Raw genomic sequence first — 23,033 nt, forward strand, 5'->3', positions numbered from 1 at the left:
TTTCTAGTTTAGCTAGTGTTCAGTAACGAGCAAGCCTTCGCAGTGGGCTAACAAGTTCGAAACGCCCCCTTTCTCTTGTTCCCCGACACGTGCACATCGTTTCTCTTATGTGTTATATCAACAATTTTATTATTTCGTTCTATTATTTTATCCCCAGCCTAGAAAAAGCACTTGAAGCGCACGCTTCCTTTGAAGGAGTGCTGGTCGAGTGATTTCTCTGTTCAGTATAGGCTGACTCTTATTTAATCTCGGCACCGCTGGCGCCAACATTAGCACGTTCAGCTCGTGTACGACGTGTTCCTAACAGCAACTGTGCTTCTCCGCCAACGAAGCCAAGGGCATAAACAACGTGTCCACCAGTTCGTCCAGAGCAAACGTGCCTTCCCCGTCCTTGATTATCGGGTATTGCTAATATCGGCAATAAGCCCCATTATGAGCATGCAAAAAGCCAGTGGCATTGAAGTAAACCGCTTTTATAAAAGCGGAGCTGCAAATTTTTGAACCAGTGCCTGGGTTCAAAGAATTGTAGTGAAGTATTCAGGCAATTTACAGTTCCAAGCAACGCCAGCTGCAAAAAAAAAAAAAACCCAGCAACATGATCAAAACGCTCTTAAGCCTCTAGTCATTCGCCTCTGTAAAGGATCACTAACATGCTCTTAATCAGATTTCTTTCAAGCGCCGAGCAAAAGCAAATGGAGGAAGCGCACCACGTCCAGAGGTGGAACGCGCTTCCGCGGCTGGAAGGCGAAGCAAGCAGGAAGTGCAGCATCAAGACACAGAGGAAGGCGCCTCTGCAGCAAAGAGTCAGAATAATTAAATGAACGCGAAGCGTAGCACGTTCCACAGATTTTACGCCCGCGCCACTGCGATCATTTTTAAGCCTGTGAGTCAGGCCTCGGATTTAGCATGATACTCAACGGAGTAATCATCCGTCAGGGCTTGACGCAGTTTTAATCGCCTGCTCATGGCCGTTGATTACACCTTCTGGAACTATGCCTACGTCAATTATGAAAGTGGCTTGTTTGTCAGGCTAAAAGAAAAAGCGAAGTAAGCGCTGTCTTCACGTTCTGGCATATCAAACTTGTTTGTGCGAAAGTTTCTTCTGCAGGTTAATTTTACCAGCTTTTCAATTCCTGTACTTTTCACTTCCAGTAGTGTGGCGTAAGGTACTCAGCACCGGTTTTCATTTCGTGCTTAAGTTTGAAAAAAAAATTGTGTTTATTCTGAAATCTACGCCAACTCTGCCGGTTTGCTGTTTCACCTCAAAATCAGTATAAGTTGCGAGCGAAAGCTCTGACTGGTTACAAAACATGCAAGTATTCTCTTTCTTCAAAAGAATGTCATACAGAGACGGCTGAATAGCGCCGAAATAGCTACGCTTGAGCTCTGATCACTGCCTGCTGTCTAAGGCTTCCCTGACTTACTGCCTTATCGATTTTACCATTACGAGTGCACGATCGATCTAATAAAGCACTGACGTAATGCAGACTGGAAAACGATTTTGGCAACACCACAGATTTCATTCCACACAGGCACTTACGACAACGAGGGATTAGTCGGGCACAGGAATTGCTCTCTCATGCATTAGAAGATGGTGAAACATTAATAATTTGCATTGTGGAACTAATAGCATCTCTGAAGCAAACGTCTCCATAAATCGTTAGCACGTACTGAGGAAATCAGGAGACCACTCTGCGTGCAGTTTTCCTCAGTTTATAACGGTCCAGGCTGGGCAAGTGTGTTCGCGAGAGATGCTCCACAAGCTGTCATACATTCATTGCTCGTAAAACTCTGCATATTTCCGCAAAACAAGCACACATCAATCACTGCACGCTGATATATTGTAAGAGAAGGTTTTTAAGAAAGAAAACATTCAAAGGGATCACAGCAGGGCCATTTTTACATTGGGTTCGGTCTTTGTTTTTGTCATTGCACGGTTTTTTAAATAGCCGCTCCATTTAGATTTTCACGGCTCCGCTATAACCGTCAGTTGTGCGCTCTCTGGGAGAACCACATATTAGGGAGCTTCTATAATGCTGTCTTTTTCCTCGGTGCGCCCTACATCGAGTCATCGACACTTAAGGACCCTGGAATGCACATCAATCTATATGTTCCTGGTCCTCTCCGAGTGCAAGGTAAACCCGCCACGGTGGCTCAACGGTTATGCGTTCGACAGCTGAGCCCATGGTTTCGGCACAGGATACTTCTGCAGCAGCAGAATATCGTTGAAGAGAGAGAGAAAGAGAAAGATGAACGAAAAGGTATGGTTGGCATCTTTTCGCAGGATTTGGCATGGAGCTATTCCGTCCGCATCCCAGATTATATTTCTATATTCTTTGCGGAATTTTTGTCTCTTGGAATGGCCCTTCACAAAATTCCATGCCGTGTGTCTCATTTTATTATTCTCGCTGATTGTTTGTCAGTGTTAGTCTCCCTAGACACTTCACAAGAAGATTTTTTGAGCCGTATCCTGCGATTTTTTGTCCCATGCACTTTGAAGGCGGTCCGTTTTGATGGGTTCCTGGCCATGCAGGTATTCATTCAAATGAGGTGGCTGATTACTTAGCAAGGTTGGCTCTTGACGGGTCAGTGACACATCCCGTCCCGAATTTCAGCCTGCTGGCGATTTCCAGGTTTTAGCGGTTCCTACATATATCAGCCAGGTTACGAGATCCCTTACTAAATACCACTGACTATCAGCACTTAGCATATAATTGGAATTTCCGTTCGTGTAAATCCAGGCTGTGTGAAGTAACAATGACGCGGTTGCGGTGCAGGATTCCAAGTTTGAATTTATATCTATGCAGGTGTGGGTTGACACCGACGAACCTTTGTGACGCATGTGGGAAAGTTGAATCGTTAGACCATTTTCACCTCTACTGCCCAAAGTTCGAACTTCAGAGAAAGATTTACCTGGAGGTCCCTCTCTCCAGGTTAGGGCTCCCTTTTTCTTTGCCAGTATTATTATCGTTTGGTGCGAACGCCAAGGGATTTGCATTGGGTTCTATTTGTGGGTTTCTCCACGATTACATAATTGCAACTGGTAGGTTGATGTGCTAATTCTATTAAAGTTCTACGTGCTCTTCTTTTTCACCAAAATTCTGTCTGTTATTTAACTGTCAATATTGTTCTCTTGTCTTTATTCATTGATTTTTCAAAATTCATGATTGGTGCTACATTTTTGTCATCATCTTCCATGGAAACTTCTTTGTTTATTCAACTACACCTTGGCCAATCCCCTCCGCGTGGGTATGTGCCATATACCTGGGGTGAAGAAGACGAAGAAGAAGGTATGGAGGTTAACTAGCCGACGCCCAGTATGCTACCCTACACGTGGGAAGGGGAATGGACGGAGAGATAGAAAAGGCAGAGAGGGAAGAGAGATCAGTTTTTCACGTGTCTGTTGGCCATTACTTGAAGGATTCACAGGGCACGCACGGATAGTTCACAACCTTGAACACAGCCCTGAGAATATCACTGAAGAAATGAAAACACAGTGGTTAGCTGTTCTCTGGCAGTGAATGTTAAAAAAAAAACTCGAGTTGGTCGTGATTATTACGTAGCTCCCCTCTTGGCTGATGATTAGAGCATACGCCTCTTTCGTAATTTTAACCTCATCAACGGGCACCAAAAGCGAAGGACAACTCGGAGTTCAGGCCTAAACCCTAATTCGAGTGTGGCTGATCTCAGCGGACATTGCTTGGTCCCCTACCGGCAGCTCTGCTCCTCCAGTAGCTTCTCCTGATTAGTCCATCCTCGTTCCCTGTTCGCGCTTTGCTGGCTACTAAGCGGGTTACACGCAAAAATGTAAAAAAAAGCGAATTTCCTTTTGGGGCAGTAGAAAGGGTTCCACTATCCGGGATAGGCATGACTTTCCAGAACGGAAACGCCGCGCTCCGGACGCACGGTTCCGGTGCATTTAATCACAAAACTTGCCTCTCGTGTTGACAGGCAAAGCCGGGGAAGTTTGCCGCTCTCTCTGTCTTTACTCGTTGACTTCAGCGAGCGCACTAAACCGTCCGGCAGCGAACCAGACTTGCTTTCGTTCATTTATTATGAAGGAGCGCTTTACGATAGCTTGGGAAGGAAAAGATGAATGTTGGCCCGGCTTTATAATCTACAGAAAAAACGGTGAGGTAAAAAAAAACGCTAATGCCTGCGGAAGAGGAAGCACGGAGGAGTCATATCCTGCACGGGCGCCAGACCGCGAAACTGCCAACATCGCATTCTTTTGCGTTTTTCACGGTTTGCCCATCTCTGAGCGGCGCAGCTCTCAACTAGATTAATGCCTTCGCCATGCTGTATTCGCATAAACAACGTGCCAGTAGCCTGCGTATCTCACCTAACATCTCAGTCCCGATCGTTTCGGCTCTTGAGCCTACAAGGCTGTAGGATCGAATTCTGGACGGTTTAAAACGGAGATACTGGGTTTGGAAGAGTGCGCCACAACGAAGAGTCTGAAAAGTATTTTCAGTAGGGGACCATGCTTAGGTTCAGAGAGAGGCAAGGGCAGTCACGTTAAAGTAATGATGGCACACTTTCTCTTAAAATGGCTGGAGAGTGCGACAACTAACGTGATGGTACGATTGCTCCTCATTTTCCCCTCAGAAAAATTTGCTATAGCAGTGCTGAACCAGTTCAACAATTCGTTCTTTGTCGGTACCATTAGTTCATCCGCTTGAAAACCAAGCTTGGCAAAAACGGTGGCTCGCTACCTATACTACTGAAAAATCGAAGGACTGCAGCATGCTGACCAATTAAAAAAAAACGTTAAAATGTGAAATTATGACTGCCAGACGAAAGTTCTTCAGAATGTGAAACTGAAGTTTATTCAAGGCTTCTACTATTTTGTTGCGTTAAATCAGCGTTTTGTTCTTACTTTTGTCAACCTGGTGTAGTTCCTAACAACTCCGATACGTTATCTACAGTGCATAGTGCGATATCAGGAACTCTTCCTATCTGATTCGCTCTGCATTTACATATGCCATCGTCATACTTTCAACTTTCATATTTTATTTGGACTTCTAACTGAAAAGCAGAAAAGAAAGAATCCGATAAATGTTTCACAAGGCATTCTTGGATTTCAAAGAATTCGTACCACGCACGGCCGGGATAAAAATGGCAGCGCATACGTTTTTTCGCATATTCGATGGCTGCCCCAGCCATTCGATTTAGCTTTTACTTCTCTCTGTCTATGAGTCAATTTTGGCTCGAAACTAGAAGCAAATTTCTGTGGCTTTGATTTCAAAGAAAGCTTAACAGAAACTCTTCGGTCCTATTCCATTTGCCTGCGCTTCTTTTTGCTGAGTGGCACTGTCTCTCGTACAAAAATTATTTCTTGCTACTCGTGTTCTTAAATACAAAATAACTGTCGGACAAGTGTCCTTTGAGAACAAGAATTGCATTAGAGAGCACACTACCTTAAATAAATGATCGAGTCCCGGAGGCTTCCCCCCCTTTCGAGCGACTCTGTGCAAGTGCTTAAGGCAGTATTCACAGAGGGGAAAGACGGATTCAGACGATTCGTTTCGTGTTTGGCTTTTCTACCATTTCAGTCATGCAGGGACTTCTGCAGCTTGGGCGGCTGTTCGACCAATGTTTCCGGACGTGGCTAGAGGTTGTGGTTTACCGCTTCGCACAAAACACAAACGCACCCATAAAGGTACGGCCGACCACGCACATACAGAGCGGAGGCAGACTTCGGACGGATGTAACTTTTAAAGTCGCGCCGCTCAAAATATACCATAAATGACGTGGAGGTTCGTAAAGATTAAGAAATATCATCACAGGGTTTCTTTCGCAACTAGGATTACCACCCGCCAGCGTTAGGCCTTCTCTTGGGCACTCAGTGCTCAGTTCCCTCATCGCGGCCTAGGGCCATTCAACTGTCGTCAACATCATGGAGAATCTCAACATGCACTGACATATCTATAAGTGTCAGTTAGCGGTTAAGTGTAGGTGCTTGATTGTACTGGTGACTGCTCGAAGAGACCAAAGAATAAATACACCGAGTCCCAACGAAAGCTCTCGCTTAATCACATTCCAGATTAATGAGGCATGCTGCGATAAACATAGAGATCACAACTGTTACTATTTCGGCGTCTGCCTCACTGGCGTTATTTCTTCTGAGCCTGTCACGACCTACTGCGGAATTTATAAGAAGCAACGGCACAGATGCACTGTTAGGAAATAAAATGTCTCCTTCAAAATAGTATATTAACATCCTCCATGAACCTCGCGCTCTATCAAATCTTTATGCTACGCTTCTAGTTCTTCCTACGGACACATACATTCCAGGAAAGATCCGCTTTGCACCGCTTTATTTCCCTTTTCGATCACACACGCGCTATCATAGTAGCTGGAGAACCAGCTCATGCTAACGCACCAATGGCTCCACAATTCCCGAAAGGTGTAGTAATGCCTGGATAACATGTCAAGTTGATTTATAGTGCACTCTTATCCTCATAAGTCATCCTCAGCAAGTGCCGAATACCGGTAACTGGCGGTGCGCTTATTAAAGCACCCAATTCTCGAGCAAAATTTGAAGCGCAAGGGGAGCTTAAAAACTTATTATGTGCTAAGGTTGGAGACAAGCCCACAAAAGGTGCAGCCTTCAATACAGCGCCACATTTGCCGTAGCTTTCTGGGTGGCCCCGGCCGCTCAGGTCACGATGGCCGTCCGGGGCTACGTTAGACTTCCCAGTGGACCAAGGAGGGTTTGGGTATGGGAGTTTTGTAGGAGGGTTGGGGAATTTTCATGTTGAAAAGTAGATGGCTGGACGTGCGCCACAAAAGGCAATTTGGGTAGTGTGTGCGGTAAAATGTGTGCAAAAACGCTAAAAGAGGGAAAGTGTTAGTCTGGATTTGGCGCAAGGAGGCCGGCTCCGCTTGACGAACATTTGTATGAGTTGGTGAGTCTGTTTTGCAGAAGAGTCGGTAATGTTGGAATATATGAGTATGTGAAAATAGGGGCGTTGATTGCGGTTGGCCTCCTCTGGGTTCGAATAGCCATCCGCGGGCGCCCTGAGGATAATTTCTGCGGCTTTCACATGAGCTTGCTAATTGCCATAGAGAGACGCATGCCCAGGTGTCTAGACGAGGCGGGTTTTCGGGGTGCTATGGGTACGATGTAAGATTCCATGCGCGAGAACACACAAAGAATAAAGTTTACTGCTCTGAGAAACTGTCACATATTGCTATTTGGAGAATTCTTATAAGAAAACAGTCGCGCATGTGGTCTTGTAGCACATTCGCACAGAGGTGAATTGTGCAAAACAGTAGGTTGACGAGTTCCACTTGCTATAGCTATATAGAGCAAAAACCTAAATACATGCATTTCGTATTATAACAGCCATAGGCATCTGGCGAGGCAATAAACACAGAAACTTCGAGTTGTCCGAATCGCACTCAGACGCTAAAACAGACCTTATTCGCCTACCCACCGACTTCACAGAGGAGCGCATTTGGTGACAACACGGTCGTCGACGTCACTTGGTAACCTACTGCTAAATCGAGCTGTGACCACTGCAGTACAAAGAGCAGGTAGCAGGTACGCTGTACAAGCCTATTTTGGTACTGCTATTGGAGCGTCAATTTCAGTGACAGCTGCCAACCTTACAATGGAAGCCATTGGAAGCAAAGCCCTGAACTCATTCAAGCCACGTCCAGAAGTGTTCCTGAGGTATGTGGATGACTGTCTTTGCATTTTGAACAAGCAGAATCTACAAAGCTTCCTTGACGATCTCAATGCCACGGAGCCATCTATAAATTTTACCGTGGAAGAGGAAATGAATGGCGGCATACCGTTTTTGGACATCAACGTCAAGCGTGATGCGTGCCGCTTAAGTTTTAGCGTGTTCCGAAAGCTGACGCACTCCGGATGATATCTCGACTTTGAATCGTCCCACCCCTTGGCTCACAAGCGATCACTTATCTCGTTACTACTGAACCGTGCAAGAAATATCTGCGCAGACCCGGAAAGCTTCAGCAATGAACTTCAGGTGATAAAAAGGGATCTCGAGCGAAACGGTTACCCCAGGAACCTTGTGAACGAGGTGGAACCGCAAAAACGATGAAGTGTGCTGCAGTTCCTTATGTACCTGGAATCAGTGAAACCCTTTCCCAAGTCTTCAGGAAGCACGGAGTGCACATCGCCCACGTGCCAACAAGCAAGCTAGGTGCCGAACTTGTGAACGTAAAGGACCCCCTGCCCCGCGCCAAATTTCCTGGTGTGGTTTACCAAGCTCCTTGCAATGACTGCACATCCTTCTATATCGGCGAAACCGGGAACTTTCAGCGACGAATGAAAGATCATCAAGGCGACGTAAGGAACCATCGCGCATCAAAGAACGCTATCGCCGAGCACTTGCAGACCACTGGCCACGAGATAGTCTGGGGCGAGGCGGAGATTGTAGCCACAGAAAGGAATAATTTGAAAAGACTGCATCTAGAATCATTAGTCATCCAGACGACGAAAGACACCTTGGACAGGAATCAAGGCTCTCTTCATATCTACGCAAAAAGATTAGGAACAATCCTGAAGACTATATAATCCCGCCTTCTTCTTTGACAGTCTTATTGTGAACAAGGCTCCCGTACGGGACCCGACACGTCATTTTCGTTTGTTTTTGACTTGGTCAGTGACCCAAACTTCACCCTGTTAGTATACAGTAAATAAAGTTCTGAAGACTAATCCATGGATCGCGCACACAATTATTCACCTGAAGCGTAAAATATCACGTCTGAGGAAATGAGCTAAATTAAGTACATAAATCTCCTAACAGCGAAAAAGTTCATGAGCTATCACTGAAGATAAAAAATTCAGGCGAGCATTTTGTGTACCTAAAGTGCCGTGAGACGAAAGCCTTTAGCGCAGTGTTACTGCTTGTGTAGATGATGTGTGGTGAAGACGTTGATTAAAGACTACAAAGAGCGTTTAGGCGACACCCTTCCTCATCGGCGTTAAAGAGGCGTCTGGCAAGAATGCCTGGAGCGCGCCCCTCTCGAACGATGGTGGTGCCACTCAATGACGTCACACGGTCATCAGCCACACGGCTGTTTATTTTTTTCTTTGTGATGCCTCCAGACTTATCTCGATTGATCGCGGCTGCGCGCAACTGCTTGCACATTGGAGGACGCATAATCTTCGTCTTTAAGGCTGGGACGCCAATGCGTGTTGCAGCGTTGCCAAGGGGTCCACGGAACGCCATCGCCCGTTAGGCACGACGGCTTGCCCGTCGAAAAACTTAAGGAAAGGAAATGACGCCTGTCTCACGTATCTCGGTGGACACCCGAACCGCGTTTGAATGACAGCTATAGTGTGGCAGATTTCATGGACGGACGGACGGTCAACGATGAGCCATTAAATGCTTTCGGCTTAAAACAATCTGTTCCGGCCGCCGCAGTGGCGTAGTGGTTATGGTGCTCGGCGGCTGACCCAAAATAGGCGGGCTCGATCCCGACCGCGCCAGTCGAATTTCGATGCAGGCGAAATTCTAGAGGCCCGTGTACTGTGCCATGTTGGTGCACGTTAAAGAACCCCATTGCCTTTTATTATACAATTGTGAAAAAAGCCCGCGTGGGCGCGGGGCGCTGAGAGGGCGGGTAATACGCCACCGCACGATTCCACAATCTTTGTCGCCGAGGAGCGCATTAAAGAAAAAACAGACCGCTCAGAACAGAAACACATTGCGGGTGAACGCCAGACATGTTTTTAGTCTGTTTCTACGAACGTATTTGACCGAGACAGAGAACTCGACCTATTATGCGAAGCATAATAGGGACACTACTTAGCTCAACCATAGCCCAGCATGGCGCTGCCGCGACCACCAAGGCTAACTCCCGCTCCTCCCGCTAGGGGCGCTGCAGCCGAGCACGTGGTCTGACGTCACGCCAGCTGTGGAGAAACGGGGCTCAACTCGCGCGGTCGCCGCGCGGCCGCGACCGCCAAGGCTAACTCCCGCTCCTCCAGGAGATTGCTAAACAACGAAGAGACTAGCCTGACTTACGGGCAGGCGATACCGAATCCCTTTCACAAATCTATTATGCTTCGCATCCTAGGCTTAACCTTAGCTAAGCCAGGCCATTTTTTTATCTATATTTCACCCAGAGGTCTGTATTACCGCGCAAAGAAGGTGCGTCATTCCTGCCCGTTGCCCGCCTGGGCGTGTCGAATGACGGTCGAACGCAGCATTGGGCAGACGCGGGGCAGCGACTATGCAGTGCAGATGTGCGTTCCGTTTACGACGCAGTCTAGGAAGCCTTTTCGCGTACATTCAATTGAATTTTGTTGATTTCGTTAGTGGTGTCTAGCGAACACATAACGAATATTTTGTTAATAACTTTTAGAGCCAGTGCCCGTCTCATCACCGGATGGCGTTTTTACGGCTTTCAAAGCCTTTTTTAAGACAAGGTGTCATATTTCACCCTATCCACACTTTATTTTATGATTATTTGAAATGTTAGCGCAGTGGAGCAGCTTGGCGTCCTGTTAACAGTACAGGCTGGAACGGCCAAGCGTTACTGAAGCTCGCAATGACCGCCACATTCTGGACTCCAACCTAGTCGAGTCCGCATCGCGCAGAGTTCGCAGGCTACGTTAAGTGTGAAAACACCGGGACCACGACCCCAATCGGCCGCACTACCAGGCGCGCCGGTAGGGTTGAAGGGCCGCTAGGAGATTCAAGCCATATGCCGAATGTTGTGCCTGCTGTGGCCTGTGCAAAGACGAAAGCTAATTTTATGAGGCCATCCATCTAGGCATTCCCAGTTCTGTACTTAGCGTCTTGCACATTGTTTACAATGAAGGCACGTAGCAAAGCGAGAGAATTTTAGTGGAAAGCGTCTATTCGGCGAAGGCACACAGCGTGCTAAGATTTACTGAATCCTTGGCAGTGGCCCTCCAAGGAACCGCCTCGGCTAGCAGAGTGTTGATGAAAACATCACATTAAAGCGCGTTCCGTTGACGAACTTCATCGCAAATGTTATGCTATCCCGAGGTGCTAGAAAGGCGGAGGTGCTTTTTACGGAAACACCATTAGTACAGAGGAGCATTTCATCGAGTGATCTATAGGCGCGGATAACTGCTTCCGACTGGCTGGCCGTAACTGCAAATGGCATGATGCTGCACAGCTCCAGGGACGTGCTCGAGAGATTAGAGTGCAACAATAAAAAAAAAACCCATTCGCCTTTCATTTCTCACACAGCCGCTTCCTGCAGTGTAAAAGGCATTTTGAAGTCGTCACGAAGCACGGGAAAAATTTTACGCTTTCCACTGGGCTATAAAGCTTTGGAGCAGAAAAAAAAACGCAACAAACCGAACTCTGCGGTTGCTGGAAAGTCGTACGCAGAAAATGGACCTGACTAGCTGTAATGCGAGTCAGTACACACTGCGTGTTACTATGTGTCCCGGTTTTCGCTGCTGGACGCAGCAGTGCGTGTAAAATGACACCTGGTAGGTGTTTTCCAAAGCCATCTTCTTGAAGGTTCGTTTGGCATGTAAGGTTGTATAAACTGTCGTGACAAAGATGGGGAGGAAAAATATTTTTATCAAAAATACCGTGGAGCGGCTTTTTTCTGGTTAAAATTTGTTCACGTTCCTGTCTTAGTACATTGCGCCTGAAGAGTCATGCGTTAACCAGCTGGCCAAACAGAAACCGTCCCACGTGTATATATTTCAGAAAGTGATGGCTTGAAGACGGCCGCTCACGAGAAGGAAGATTCGCACCTGCTGTGAGCATGATGTCCACGTAGACCCCTAAATTGGTGCATTCATGAGATTTATCGCGAATATGGGACAGCTCCTAGGTAGCGCCGCTAAAAGTCTTGGTCTATAGCGGAAAAGTCGCATTCTCAACTATGCGTAATCTTGCAGTTAACGGAGTGGGCTTTCCCGCCATTTTGGGGCTTTAGGTGACTCCCCAAACACACGTTAAAGGCAGCGGCGTTTTTTGATCCTTCGTGAAAAAGTCTCTCTGAAGAGCATTCAATATTTAAACAGTGGGTGTCCATAGTAACGACGAAAAATTTAGAACACTTTTTACAAGTGTTCTACGAAAATACAATTTTCATAGAATATACACTCGCAATTAAGTTTCCTGTGCTTCTAAACAGAAGAGAGAGTGAGTTTACTCATGGTCAATGCCGCGTTCGTCGAAACAAAAAGAAAATTGTCTAAAACTGACATTCCCACAGCCCGGTTTCCCCATCTTACGCGGTTGAGCAGTGAGCTTCCACTACCTACATACGCGCGTTCTCGTCGCGCTGTAGCGGAGTGATTTAACGCTACATCATACAAACTTATTATGGGATCGAACCCCTGTTATTACCAGGTACAGTTTTTTGCAATAATAATACAGCTGGGAGTTTCTTGACATGTGGTCATGTGGCGGGAAAGCAAGTCAACCAGTTCGCTCTCCTGTCACAGCAATAGCGGTCACTTCTTCGCCGCAGAGAAAGCGAAAAGTGTGAGGTATTTATCACAATGCGCACAAAGCCTTCCGTATTTTCACGATAAAAATATGAAGAACATATCTCACTTGTGATCGAAGCAATCACCAGAAAACACTCTCGGTTGTTTGTATGTTCATAACTTTCCGAAAATAATCTTTAATCACAGGTATTCATGAATGATTCCACTGATTGGCATTACATTTAAAATCTGCGCCTGTCGCTATAATTGCTGTTCCTACTGTTAGGTTTCGTAAGAAGAAATTCGGCCATACTTGAGAGCAAAGGCAATATTGGACGAGCTACGAACTTGTTCCGAGCAAGGCTAATAGAAGCCGCACTGCATGCCCTACTCAAGGCAACCGCTTAGAAAACAGGTGGAGGAGGATTGTTTAGAATGTCTGTTAGCAAGTATAATTTACAAATTCTTCTATAAGTTTTGCTTGTATGCCGGGCACTGTTTGTACAAATAGTAGCTTCCGCACAGGACATACGCACATAAATTATGGTGAGGCATAAAAAAAAAAGAGCCTCTGCCGGTAATACGCACAGTAGCATCCGAGGGTCCTTATAGCATTCGCTGTTCGCAGCCGTGAAATGCTATGTTATAAACTGCAGAACACCTTTAAAAAGCTGCCACTGCACCGTAATGAAAGTTTGTTTCAGGTTTCCAGCATCATCATCAGTCTAACTACACCAACAGATTTTACAGTGAGGCAGTTTAAGTAAACAAAACGAAAAAGCCTTTGCCTGTACCAGATATGTATATCAGGCTAAGCTTATTTAAAAAAAAAAGAATATGGCTTTAAGTCAAATAAGAAATTTGAGAGAGAAAAAAATATGCGACCAGCGAATTCTGAGTTCCGGGAGCGGGCACAGCGGCGACAGTTCTTTATAGATTTTTACATTTTTCTCTGTAATTGACATGTTTCTTACTGACTAACAAAAAGTGCTAATCGTGTAAGATGATGTTTTCTTAGATTTCTTAATATTCTTCATGCTCTTCTTTCTTAACAGCAGGAGAAAGGCCTCTGCCATGTCTCTTTAGTCTGTGACGAAGTCTATACAGGGTCCACTGCGACAACCTCTTCCTTACTTTTCGCCTAGCGCGCAATGTGCGCCAAATATGTTAACGGCCGGGTTCACAGCCACGTTTACTTTATGCGCAACCACTTAACATTTAAAAGATCTCTCCCACTTGTTGCGCCTTGTTACTTTTTTGTGGAAACTACATCTGGTAGCTACGCGTGTTCTGGCGGAAAATATCCGTGTACATACATCCCATCATGACTGCGCAGTGAACACACTTCGGTCTGCCTGCTAGAAAGATGAGGTTAGTTATTAGCTATGGGCAAATACCTTCATACATGGTACAAGAGGCTAATTTTTTCTTCTGATAGACCCTTAAGTGTATTATCAACCTTTTAGATCATATACCTGTCAAATATTTCTTATTCATTTTGCTCGAGAAGAACTGGGAGGATCGCGTGCGCTACGTTCTTTGTGCAGCAGTCTTGACTCCGCCCATAATGGGAGCGTATTTTCAATTCTCCATTATGTTCTTCTACAGAGTCAGGGGAACTCATCAATGTCATTCGAGACGCCCTCTTCCGGCTTTAGTAAGAAAAACATTCACAATGTCAAAATCATTGTCAAGAAACTTAGCCATGCATTGGACTATTCTTACCTTCTAGTTCCTCTGTTATAGAGTTCTAAACCTATCAAATGCGTGTTGTCGGTTACTGCCGCAGGAATTGAGGTGTAGCCAAGCATGCAATTACAGCTCTTGTTGCATAGTAGGGCTGCTATGTTTCTTTTTTTTATAACTTTGGAGATATAGTTAGGTGCTAAATTTGGCGTCGTATTTCGCATCCTTTCCTTCTCATTTCGTGTCACTGAGATGTCTCGTGAGAAAAGAAACAGTGTTGAGGAAGGAAATGACCCATCTTTTATAGGCGTGGTGTCTGTGCTAGCCAGCGTTCAACGCCGCAGCCTTCAATCGCACTGCAACACAGGGAACGTTCTACATGAATACCTAGGCGGAACTAGCCCCGAAAAAGCTCGTCAGGCACGTCAAACTTGTTGTCGCCCTCCATGTGCCGCAGGCATCGGCGCTACTCCGCCAGTGCAGCGTGGGCGTGGGCCGAATTTATGCCAGTAGGTGGCCTGATGGCCTGGTTTCTGCCTCTCTCAACAAGGCTAATTGCGTGTTAGGCAAATAACCTAAAGAGGTTAGGCAAACCATACTCTGCACCGAAAGAGCTAGGCTCTACGCACAGGACGTTAAGGCGCTGGGGACTTCTCGAGAAATTACTTTCTGTATATATGACGTTCGCGCCATCATCCATCACGCATTCTGTCTAAATACGAAAAGCGGTTTATCAACCCAGTCTCAAACTTGTTGTTTAGTGGCATGGTTAAAAAATGGCAGTTTTAGTGATTTTTCAGGAGCGTTTTAGGGATTTGCAGATGAGTTGAAACCTCAGCCCAATTGTTTCCTTTTTCGCATAGGCCGATATTATAAATATGGTGGAACGCGTGGGCGAATATAGACGAGGTGTAAAAGTTTTGAGGTTTCCTTTTTTCTAAGTGTATTCAGACGCGCTTCCTCCAGAATCGTGGAGACAAATTTCTTCACTGCACTTTGTTTCGCGTTTTCCTGAATCTACTCAGCGCTGGAGTAAGATGGGCATTTTCTGTTGCATAAGAAAAGATGCTGAGGAGTGTATTCGCCCTAATATTATAAATAAAAATGCGCTTCGTTTACAGGGAGAACTGTGCGCTATTGTTTTCTTTTACTCCCTATAGGATCAGACACAATCCCTGGGAATTTGCACTTGTGATCGCTTTGTGTGCTGGTGATCTTAGGATTCAGACCAGGCACAGTTGGCGCCAAGAGACGTACCCGAATTTAGAACTCAGCTTGCCTGGCTAAGAAGCAGCGCGCATCTTTAGACATGCCACTCTATTTAGGCAAGGCTGCGGACAAATGTGCGAGACATTACGAACACTTGGCGAAAGCCTGCCGCATGTAATTCGCATTTCAAGCTAAAATAAATAACAGAGAAATGATTGCTCTTCTCTCTACCATCGCTGGTATTAGGCACTCGTTTCACTCTACCCTCGATAGTATCATCAAAACACGTTTCTTTATGTAGTTAGAGTGAAGTCCTGAATAACAGAATGATGGCGCAGTCACGTAATGCTTCTTTACGAATCAGGGCTATTGCTATAGCAAGCTCAAAAATTTATGACATAAGATGAGTTTTTAGATTTTGTGCTTCTAAGGCGTATGGCGGGTTCTTCCTTTCAAATATAGTATTTTATGTCTAGGTTCTTCAAGAACGACTTTGGCGGCAATTTTTCTTTTGTTTGCTTTACACGTCTGCAAACATAGTATTGGAGAATTTTGTGGACTGTAGAAAAATGCACACTACATTTGCCGTTGCTGGGATCTAAATAATGTCATAGTGTTTTGGAATAAGTTGTCACCGAAATTTGTTTTGTTTCAGCCTTCAAACTATCATTTCAGACGTCTTCAGTCGAATAGAGGCCCAAGCTGTTCATGTATTTAAGGGTCAGATTCCAATAAAGTTGGCTTCTTTACTTCACTTGCGCACAGGACAGACCCACTTTCGCTGTTGATAGCTTTCCTATGAGAGTTATATTTGCACTGCATTGTGTGCACTTGAATGTAAATTGATTCCACGCCATCGAGGGCCAGCGCTACTGTGCTGGAAATAGATCGGCGCCCTTAAGCGGAGACCAGCGCCCATACATGCGGCTGCCGTGTTTACGCCATTGAAACATGCTCTGACTGCAACTCGACGACCGTTCAGATGTAACCCACACGTGCGCTCGTTGTGTCCAGCTTACTTATTCCTATACCCCCAGCATACAGGGTTATTGCGTCTATAATTGAGAGATTTTATTCTATAATCTGGGAGAGTAAGTTAGTCCTGTCTTTTGAGCTTGATTTCACAGCTAGGCGTAATTTATGTACCTCATATTCATTTATAAAAATTAACGTGAAAAAAGCAATAAAGTTTTTTTGTTTTACTTTAGAGCCCAATGTTATAAGGCGAAATTGATTGCTGTCAATACCGAAGGTGAGCTCTGTCTTTAGGTTTTCCTAATCAGAAATCTGGTTCGGAATAACGAACGTCAAAGATACGCACTTGAATGCTTACTGAGTAGGTTTTCCTGCAATACCTAAATATAACATGGCGTGGTGGAGGTTGGTATCATCTCTAAAAACAAGTTAACGTCTTCTACTTCATCAAATACACTAACTGCGCCTGTACTTGTTCCTTGAGAGCTGCTAGATGTGCAATTTAATAAACATGAGTGTTTGAAAGACAATTAAAAGAAATTTCCAATGCGTATTTTTTTTCGTTTGGTATCTTAAACCCCATTATAGATTAACAAAACTTGAAAACACTGCTCACGTTCAGTATTTACGACCACTTATTGCTCATCATAACCTTCCCTATAAAATGAAATATAACAAAGTGGTTGTGTGATAGCGTGAGCACCTAGCGAGCCGCTGACGTGTCATTCCGTGCTGCTGATAAGCTGCGCACGGCATGCTATCGGCGCACTATAAGAACACCATGCTCTTGGCAATAAACGTATTTTAGTTCTGGACCTTCGTCGATGCTGGTCGTAGTTATTTCACTGGCGACGAGGATGGGATCCGTCGGGACTGGCCTGCCAAGCGTGTCTGGGCAAGATCGGACGACGCACATCGGAAGCCACTAACGCGGACTGCAAGTGGCTGGCGGCCAGGGGCAAGCAGCTGACAACGGATCCTACGCACCAAGCAAGACATCGACACGATAAGTAACTGCACCGAAGCGTTGTTACGTTTACGTTGTTACGTTTGTGCACCGAAGCGATGTCGCGTCTTGGCAGAAGCGATGAGTACGACCCCAAGGTCCAGAATATTGATTCTTACTTGGAACGGTTTGAACATTTCGTCAGCGCCAATGAGGTCTCGGAAGCAAAGAAACTGTCAGTTTTTCTAACAGTACTTGGCGCAGAGGCGTATGAAGTCCTCAAGAACCTGGTAGTTCCAGCGCTTCCCGGTGAAAAGACTTTCGCTGAAATCAAGATTCTGCTGAAGAATCACTACAGCCCGCAAACTTCAGTCATTGCTGAAAGGTGCAGGTTTAACCGCCGAGTTCAATTGGAGCAAGAGAGCGTAGAAGATTTCGTTCTGGAGTTAAAACACCTTGCTCGGAAGTGCAATTTCGGAAACTTTCTGCAGGATGCCTTGCGAGACAGACTGGTAGCAGGCATTCGCAATGAGGAAACTCAAAGAGCTCTGTTCACCACGGAAGGCTTAACATTTCAAGGCGCATGCAAAATTGCGCTGGATAGGGAGTTGGCCACACAGCAGGCCGCGCTATTGCAACAAAGAGGTCGCAGTGAGGCACTCAACGCGGTGGGAACGCACGAGAGGTGCGACCGAAAGACAAAAGACTCAACGCGAGGAAAAAGTCAAAAACAGAAGTGTAGCCGCTGTGGCAAGGCGCATACTTCAGACAGCTGTTGGTACAAGAGGTACAAGTGCAGACGGTGCTTGAAAGTGGGTCATCTTCAAAATATGTGCCAGGCAAGCCGTGAAGAACTAAAAGCGCATCTAGTATCCGAGTCATCGGAAGAGGAGTCCACGTTATACAGTTGCGACGCTACGCCTTCTAAGAAGAGCGATGTTGTGTCTGTGAATGTTGAAGGCCACGACCTGCCAATGCAGGTTGACACCGGTGCTGCTGTGACTGTTGTGCCGGAAAGCGTGTACGCCGCTAAGTTGTCGCATGTCAAGTGTGAGCCAACGAAATTGGGGCTCGAAACTTATACAGGTGAAAAAATGCATGTGATCGGTCAATGCAATGTCACTGCTCGCTATGAAGGTCAGTGCGCCGTGTTACCTATTGTTGTTGTGCGTGAGGGTGAGCGCAATCTGCCTATACTTTTAGGCAGGAGCTGGCTTGAGAAGTTGCGGCTTAACTGGAAATCTCTTTTCGCCTTGAGCATTGACGACAGGGTGTTGAAGTTGCATTCCAAGTTCCCTACTGTATTTTCTTCCACTTGGGAGCGATTAGGAACTATGAGGCAAAATTGGTTCTGCAGCCAAAGTGCACTCCTGTGTTTTGTAAGTCCCGGCCAGTACCCTTTGCGTTGCGAGAAGCGGTAGAAAAAGAACTGTCTGACCTTGAAAAGAAGGGTGTAATCGAGCGAGTAACGCAGAGTGAGTGGGCAACTCCCCTCGTAGTGGTTCCAAAGAAGGAAGGTGACAAACTAAGGTTGTGTGGCGACTTCAAAATCACGCTCAACCCGGTCCTAAAAACGGATCACTATCCATTGCCCCTACCGGAAGATTTGTTCACAGCCGTTTGTGAGGAAAAAGTGTTTTGTGTGCTTGACTTATCATCAGCATACCAGCAGGTGATGCTAAGCCCGGAATCCAAAGCAATTGTTACAGTAAACACGCACCGGGGGCTCTATCGGTACAACAGACTTCCCTATGGTATAGCGAGTGCCCCGGCTTTGTTCCAATCTTTAATGGATAAAGTCTTGATGGGCATTAAGAATGTAGGTTGCTACATTGACGATGTCATTGTAGCTGGCCAGGACATAGATGACTGCGAAAAAACACTTGAGCTAGTTTTGCAACGATTGAACGAATACAACATTACTGTCAAGGCAGAGAAATGCAAGTTCTTTCTAAGCTCAGTGTGTTACCTCGGGCACAAGATAAGCTCTGAGGGGATACATCCCACTGAAGGCAAAGTGAAAGCAATCGCCCATGCTCCTGAGCCGGCGAATGTCACTGAGCTGAAAGCTTATCTAGGGCTACTGAACTACTATGGCAAATTTTTAAACAGCCTAGCGTCTGTAGCAGAGCCATTGTACAAGCTACTTCGAAAGGGAGAGCGTTGGGTTTGGACGAAGAAATGTAGCGATGCGTTTGAGGCCACGAAACAGCTCCTTATCAGCAGCCGAGCGCTCACGTACTACGATGCACGCAAACCGCTGGGGTTGCAATGTGATGCATCAGCGTATGGTGTTGGAGCGGTCATTTTTCATGTGTTTCCCAACGGCCAAGAGCGTCCAATTGCATTTGCTTCGCGTACCTTGACACCTGCAGAAAAGAACTATGCGCAGTGTGAAAGAGAGGCTCTAGCTCTTATTTTTGGTTTGCAGAAATTCCACAAGTTCTTGTATGGCAGGAAATTTGACTTGTACACGAACCATCAGCCACTATTGGGAATTTTGGGTCACAACAAAGCCACGCCAGCATTAGCAGCTGCCAGACTACAAAGGTGGTCTTTAATTATGTCTGCTTACCAGTTCACTCTGAAATACCGCAAGGGAACTGAAATTGAGGTGGCTGATGCTCTGTCAAGATTACCTACTTGTGGTTCTGCTAAAGCAGAAACTGCGGAATGTCTGTCTGTTTTCGAATGCACCCCGCTCACAGCGCGGGATGTGTCAAAGGAGGCTGCATGAGACGGCACCCTCAGCAAAGTAGTCGAGTATGTTCGGTCGGGTTGGCCAGCAAATATCGTGGACGAATTGCAACCTTATTACGTCCGTCGCCTGGAACTCTCCGTCGAACAAAGTTGTCTCACATGGGGGACGAGAGTAGTCATACCTGAGAATCTGAGGCCCGCAGTCCTGTCCTTGCTTCATGAAGACCACCCTGGCTCTAGTCGAATGAAAATGTTAGCAAGAAGTTTTGTGTGGTGGCCCAACATGGACAAGGCTATTGAGGAGTACATAAGGAAGTGCAGAGTGTGTCAACTCGTACTACCGGCAGCTCAGCCTGTACCTCTCCAGCTGTGGCCGTACCCAACAAGGTGTTGGCAAAGAGTACATGTTGACTATGCGCAACAAGGTAACCACAACTTTCTTGTCTTGGTGGACGCCTACTCTAAATGGGTTGAAGTTTGGCCTATGACGTCAACTACCACCTCTCAGACTATTAGTAAGCTTCGCAGCCTCTTCGCAGCGTATGGTTTTCCAGAGGAGATTGTCAGTGATAACGGCCCACAGTTTGTGTCGCAGGAGTTCGCAGCATTCATGTCTCGTAACAGTATCAGACATACTAAGACTCCACCATATCACGCAATCTCTAACGGAGCAGCCGAGCGGCTAGTCCAGACAACCAAGAAGGCGCTTTTAAAGCAAGTGTTGACCCTAACGTGTTGTCCCTAGCTGAACACGGAAAGCAACAACCCTTGCAGGAAGGATTAGACAGTTTTTTGATGTCGTACAGGAATACCCCTCATTCTCTAACTGGGAACACCCCAGCCGAGCTGTTTCTGAGGCGACAGCCGCGAGTTAAATTGTCGTTCCTCAAACCGAGTTTTGTGCAAGACATGACTGATAAGCAACGATGCATTAAGCAGCAAAGAGACAAAGACAGGGGCTGTGAACGTGCTTTCGCCGTGGGGGAAAGGGTGTTTGTGAAGTGCGTGCGTAGTGAGGACACCTCTTGGGACGATGGCACTGTGGTACAAGTTGTGAGCCCAGTGACTGATCTCGTGCGCGTGACGGATCAAGTTCGATTTGTGCACGCCGATCACCTCCGCCCTTCTTTTGCACGACCAGCCTCGCTATCGCAGCAGGCATTCCTACCAAGTGAGCAGCCTCGGGAGTCGCCAGGGTCGGCAGGGCCCACAGTTGAGACCACGTGCCCCGAGGAGACATCGTCGGCCGGCACCAATGCACCCGCCTCGCCACCTTCTCCGGCAGCCGACTCGACTGTGCCACTCGACGCTTCAGGTGATTCGCGAGAGTCTTCGCTGCCAGCCAACGACGACGCTGTGGTGCCTCCTCGCCGTAGCCAGCGTATGCGCCGGCCCCCGGATTGGTTCAGACCATCAGACTTCAAGAAATGACTTCGTGTTGTCTAAGGGGGGAGGAGATGTGATAGCGTGAGCACCTAGCGAGCCGCTGACGTGTCATTCCGTGCTGCTGATAAGCTGCGCACGGCACGCTATCGGCGCACTATAAGAACACCATGCTCTTGGCAATAAACGTTTTTTAGTTCTGGACCTTCGTCGATGCTGGTCGTAGTTATTTCAGGTTGGTGGTTTAATTCATTAACCGTTTAATTATTCATTTATATGAGGTTCATATTATCCGCTTTGCTGCATAATGCAGGTCGCCAGACCTCACCGGCGTATCTGTCACAGATTTGAGAATACCAGTGTAAAGGAACAAAAAATCACCTCGTCTATCTTCTTGGGTGTGCGGGATGTAGAAATTTATCACTGCAAGCTCAATTCTTCAAGGTGATGAAATACAATGTTGAGCAACAAAGGGCAGCAAACGCAAACTTTGCGTTGTTTTACGAAGAAAATATAGACGTGCTCTTCTCTACCCTTCTCTTCTCTTCTCTTTTCTTCTCTACCAGCCTTTGTTTTTATGTTGTCGAAGTTGATTTTATAACAGCATTATTGGACATAACTTTATATTTTTTGAATATGGGGTCTCATCTAGGATGTATTCATGCTCATTTTTTGCAGATTTTTAATACTAATGGAAATCTGGGCTAGTCGGAGCGCTGTCATTTCTCTCCTATTGTCTCATCTCCTCTGCGCTGATACTACCGAGGAATAATTTACGTGTCGGTGTTTTAGCGATAGCCGAAAAAAGTCGCTAGATCTCCCACTTTTCTGACCTCCTCATCATCCAGGAGACGGCATATGTCTTCGTTAAGCGAAGCCGGAAATGTTGAGATTCTCCGCATAAACCATGGGCCACCATTCGTGACCGGCCTTGCCATGCAGTCATGTAGGTGCACCAGGGTGTGCACGCGCGTCAGAGTTGAATGGGGGATCTCTCCTGACTTCATTCTCCTGATCTGCCCCCATGTATCTTCCAATATCGCCTGTATTGTTCTGCTGTTCGTTTTTTGCTCATCAAGCTCATACGAGCTCGCTGCTTCTGCTCCCTAGCTTTCATGTCGCATCCTGCACCGTTTCCATGTGCAACCGAGACCTTCGCCTCTTCGCCCGAAATACGCAGCTGTTGGTCATGTAAAAACTTTAGGTGCGAGCGACTCTATACTCGCATGCTTCGCGTCCCACCTAAGCGCAGTGAAAAGTGCAGTACAGCTTCCTCGCGTGGTGAGCCTCTATATCGCCACGCTCCTCCCCCCTCCTTTTTGCCATCGGACGCCAGGCTAAGTATGATGCTGTCGTTACGTGGATCGCCTTACATTCGCAGATTCCGCCCGAAAGCTTGCAGTGTGCTGGGAGAAGCCACTTGTTATCTCATTACAGGTTCAGCTTTGTTCACGTCTTTTGTCTCTTGTTTAGTCCATAGATGGCTTTGTTGTTTTGCTCTTTCATTTATTAATTTTAGCCGCCTAGCTGGTCTTGGAGCTCGATATAAATGAGCGCTTCGGGGCCGCCGGAGCGCAGACATCTTTTTGCATACTACTGTTCATCCGCACAGAAGAAAAGAACTCAAAACTTGCTTCAAACTTTCTAAGCAAGGACAGAAGTCCTTTTGAAGGGCTCGGACATGCTCTGAAGGCAAACGCGATGTAGCTCATTTGCCTTTTTCGA

The 23,033-nt window shown here is 46.4% G+C and overlaps 1 protein-coding gene across 1 annotated transcript; it reads left to right on the forward strand.

The window, feature by feature from the left end:
- The first annotated feature begins 17,094 nt into the window (after positions 1 to 17,094).
- Positions 17,095 to 18,646, forward strand: LOC144123895 (uncharacterized). The gene has a single exon (XM_077656612.1). The coding sequence runs from the start codon at positions 17,345 to 17,347 to the stop codon at positions 18,644 to 18,646; it is 1,302 nt and encodes a 433-aa protein (XP_077512738.1). The 5' UTR covers positions 17,095 to 17,344.
- The last annotated feature ends 4,387 nt before the right edge of the window (positions 18,647 to 23,033 follow it).

This window comes from Amblyomma americanum, chromosome 3 (assembly GCF_052857255.1).
Source record: "Amblyomma americanum isolate KBUSLIRL-KWMA chromosome 3, ASM5285725v1, whole genome shotgun sequence".
NCBI classification, from domain to species: Eukaryota; Metazoa; Arthropoda; class Arachnida; order Ixodida; family Ixodidae; genus Amblyomma; species Amblyomma americanum.